The sequence below is a fragment of the Ipomoea nil genome, unplaced genomic scaffold (assembly GCF_001879475.1).
Source record: "Ipomoea nil cultivar Tokyo-kokei standard unplaced genomic scaffold, Asagao_1.1 scaffold1834, whole genome shotgun sequence".
NCBI classification, from domain to species: domain Eukaryota; kingdom Viridiplantae; phylum Streptophyta; class Magnoliopsida; order Solanales; family Convolvulaceae; genus Ipomoea; species Ipomoea nil.
Window position 1 is genome coordinate 3,432,914 of NW_017618262.1, and position 3,385 is coordinate 3,436,298.

General features: G+C 36.2%; 1 protein-coding gene across 1 annotated transcript; it reads left to right on the plus strand.

Moving 5' to 3' along the window:
• The first annotated feature begins 860 nt into the window (after positions 1–860).
• LOC109192770 (transcription factor RAX2-like) lies at positions 861–2,741 on the plus strand. The gene is made up of 3 exons (XM_019343471.1): positions 861–1,192; positions 1,276–1,405; positions 1,568–2,741. Exons 1-3 carry the CDS (start codon positions 1,057–1,059, stop codon positions 2,499–2,501), a joined length of 1,200 nt encoding a protein of 399 aa, XP_019199016.1. The 5' UTR covers positions 861–1,056; the 3' UTR covers positions 2,502–2,741.
• Positions 2,742–3,385: the final 644 nt, after the last annotated feature.

A 3,385-nucleotide genomic window follows, 5' to 3' on the forward strand; every position in this document is an offset into this window, starting at 1 on the left:
TATTATTTGGGTCACACTTTGTGTGAGAGCTGTTCACATATTTTTATTCTTGAAACGGGTAGGATAGAAATAACATGCAAATATCATACTTATATGCGTAAATGTTATACGTATATGTTCAAATTTAATACTAATTAGGAATAAAATTTTTGTTACTTAAGGGAAAATGTAATACTTTTGAGAAAAAATGCAATACTTTTACATTTTGATGTAAAAATATTATATTTTTCATCAAAAGTATTACATTTTCCATGATAAGTAATGTTGGCAAGTGCCTATTACTTATAAGGGAAGATATAATAATACTTTTGACGAAAAATGTAATACTTTTAAATCGAAATATAAAAGTATTACATTTTCCCTTAAAAGTATTACATTTACTCTTATAAGTAACAAAAAATTTATTTCTTATTAGTATTACATTTGAACATATAAGTATGACATTTGTGCGTATAAGTATTACATTTTCACCGTAACCCGACCTAACCCGTCTCACGGTGAGACGGTCTCACACAAGTTTTTGTCATATTATTTACGAGTCAAATCAATTCTTTCTTAATTTTTTTTTTATATTCTGTATATTTTTTGGGTGTATCCTGGATTTCCACCGTCGAACACCGTGACTAATTCCCTCATTGAATTTTAATTAGGCACACCTCTAATGAGTAGAACAGTTTACGTTTGGTTAAAGATATATGAGTGTCTTCCACTGAACCATACCCGGCCCCTAAGTTACTGAACTAGACATATAGAAATTACTAATAATTTTTAATCTCATTATGATAAACATAGAAGAAGTGGTTTTATTTTTGCTGTTCCTCTTTATATAAGGCCGGCCGCCCAAGACCAAAACGCAGACACAAACACACACACACCCACCAACATAGATAACTTGTCCATTTCGATCTCCCAGCTCGGAGGTGGGAGCTGAGCAGTAATATAGATTGCCGCATGTTCTTTCTTTCGAGTCAATTAATATTTATTGTCGTAATAGGTTAATGGTAAAGGGAGTACAACACTAGCTAGGAGGATCTAGAGATCATATCGAGAGATTCGATGGGGAGAGCTCCTTGTTGCGATAAGTCGAAGGTGAAGAAAGGCCCATGGTCACCTGAAGAAGATGCAAAGCTCAAAGACTTCATTGACAAGAACGGAACTGGTGGAAATTGGATTGCTCTTCCTCAAAAAGCTGGTATTTTTATGTCTTTCTGTATTTAATTTTTTGAACTTATGGATTTAGATATGCATGGTTTTTGATTGATCTGATCTGATCAGGGCTAAAACGATGTGGGAAGAGCTGCAGATTGAGATGGCTGAATTATCTGAGGCCAAACATCAAGCATGGAGAATTCTCTGAGGAGGAAGATAGGATCATTTGCAGCTTGTATGCTACTATTGGAAGCAGGTTTGGTTTCAATTCTTGATCTTAGGGTGATGAGAAAAGAAAAACACAAGTCAACTGTATTAGTTGATGGATTATATGTTGAAAGATTCTGCATGCATATATGGCAGGCAGGCCAGCTGCTTAATTATTATGATATCTAGCTAACATGTGGCTTGGTTTTAGGTGGTCAATAATAGCAGCTCAATTACCAGGAAGAACTGATAATGATATCAAGAACTACTGGAACACCAAGCTGAAGAAGAAGCTCATGGCAATGATGCTCCTCCCTCCTTCTTCTTCTTCATCTTCTTCTTCTTCCAAACACAGATCAATCATATCATCATCATCCATGTCGCCACTGTTTTCTGCAGCCCCCACTGGACCTTCTGTTCTTCTCCCCACACCACCTCAACAACAACAGTTCTCGTTTTACACCCCACACAGGTCATTTTCTGGGCTTGAATCCCCCTCCCAGCTCCACCACCCAGATTTCGGGTCGTCTCCCTATTCTTCTTTCAACTTTCAAATGAGCCATCAAGACCAGCAGGCCTCCTTGCTCAACCCTGCACTAATGCAGCAATATCATCATCACCACCACCCAGCAGCTATGAATAAGGGTAATCATCATAATTTGCTGATGTTTGGGGGAAGTGATCAGGTCAGTGGTTCCTCATCATCTGATGGGAGTTGCAGCCAAATCAGCTACGAGAGATCGAAAATTACAGACCATAATGTCAAGCAAGAACCCGCAGATCTGGGAAAATACAGTTTCCAAGGCGATCCTCATCATCAGATCATTTCTTCAACCAATGCTGGGTTCGAAGATACTAATAACCAGATTCAAGGCCACATGTTCTTTCTTGACTATGGCAACGGGCCGCCTCAAGTTGCGAATAATAGCACTGTTGCTGCTACTGCTGCTGCTACTACTCAGCAGCTGCAATATGATCTTGAAGTTGTTAGGGAGCTGGTTAGCAGTAGCAGCAGCAACGGGCACGGGCACGACAACCTTAACAACATTAATAACAACAACAATAACAACAACAACAACAACGACTTCTTGCTCTTCAATTATGAAAACAAGACAGATGATCAGAAGGGGATGTATTTCTACTAATCACAAGTAGTAGAAATCATAATGATGAGGCGAACTAGCTAGGGATTAGTATGAATGTATGTATGTATGTATGGAAGATTAATTAATTCCCATTTTAGATGAGAAGAAAGTTAATTAATTAGAGATCAGAGCTTCATTTTCTGAGTTTTTAGTTGTTGTACTGTGTAATATAGTCTAGCTATGGATGATGGGATGATGGGAACTTTAATTATTCAATCAAAATATTTCTTCTCTTCTAAATTTCTTACACAACTTCAAGTCTTCAAAGCTTCTTTATTTCCCTTCTTAATTACTAAATATTAATCAACAGTAGAAATTAACACTGCTGAAAATTATGCAATTTTCAACCACCTGAAAATGATCAAAAATCATGTCAAAAGCCTTGTTCCGACCACTTTTGGTGTCCGGAAAAACTTTTATAGCTATTTCCGACCACTTTTTACTTTAGATTTGATTTAAGATCACTTTCAAGTGGTCAGAAATTCCATAATTTCCAGTACTGTAAATATTTACATTTCCATGGAAGAAATCAACAAACTTGTTGGACTGAAATATATAATGTGTATTACTATATATACCATGAAGCATATTATGGTTATGAAACTCCACATTTTGGACTTCCCACTAGAAGATCATACCATTATATATAATAGCTTGCAAATGACACTAAAGAGATAAACCACACTAGAAAAATCATATACAACAGGTTTAACTAAAAAAGTGTTGGTAAAAATCAAATTTTGTATAACTTTTAGGTAAGAAAATGACCATGCTCCACTCACTCGACCACCCTTTTGTCTGGGCCCTATTATGTTATTTTATATATAGTGGTCGTTGTATAAGAAAACATAAAAAATATGTCCTTTTTTGGTTTTTGGTAACAA

Bases quoted from the DNA above. Each gene is read 5' to 3' on its own strand.
- LOC109192770 (XM_019343471.1), top strand. From the start codon at position 1,057: ATGGGGAGAGCTCCTTGTTGCGATAAGTCGAAGGTGAAGAAAGGCCCA. The intron at 1,193-1,275 runs GTATTTTTATGT...TGATCTGATCAG, and splicing joins TGCTCTTCCTCAAAAAGCTG to GGCTAAAACGATGTGGGAAG. The intron at 1,406-1,567 runs GTTTGGTTTCAA...GCTTGGTTTTAG, and splicing joins TATGCTACTATTGGAAGCAG to GTGGTCAATAATAGCAGCTC.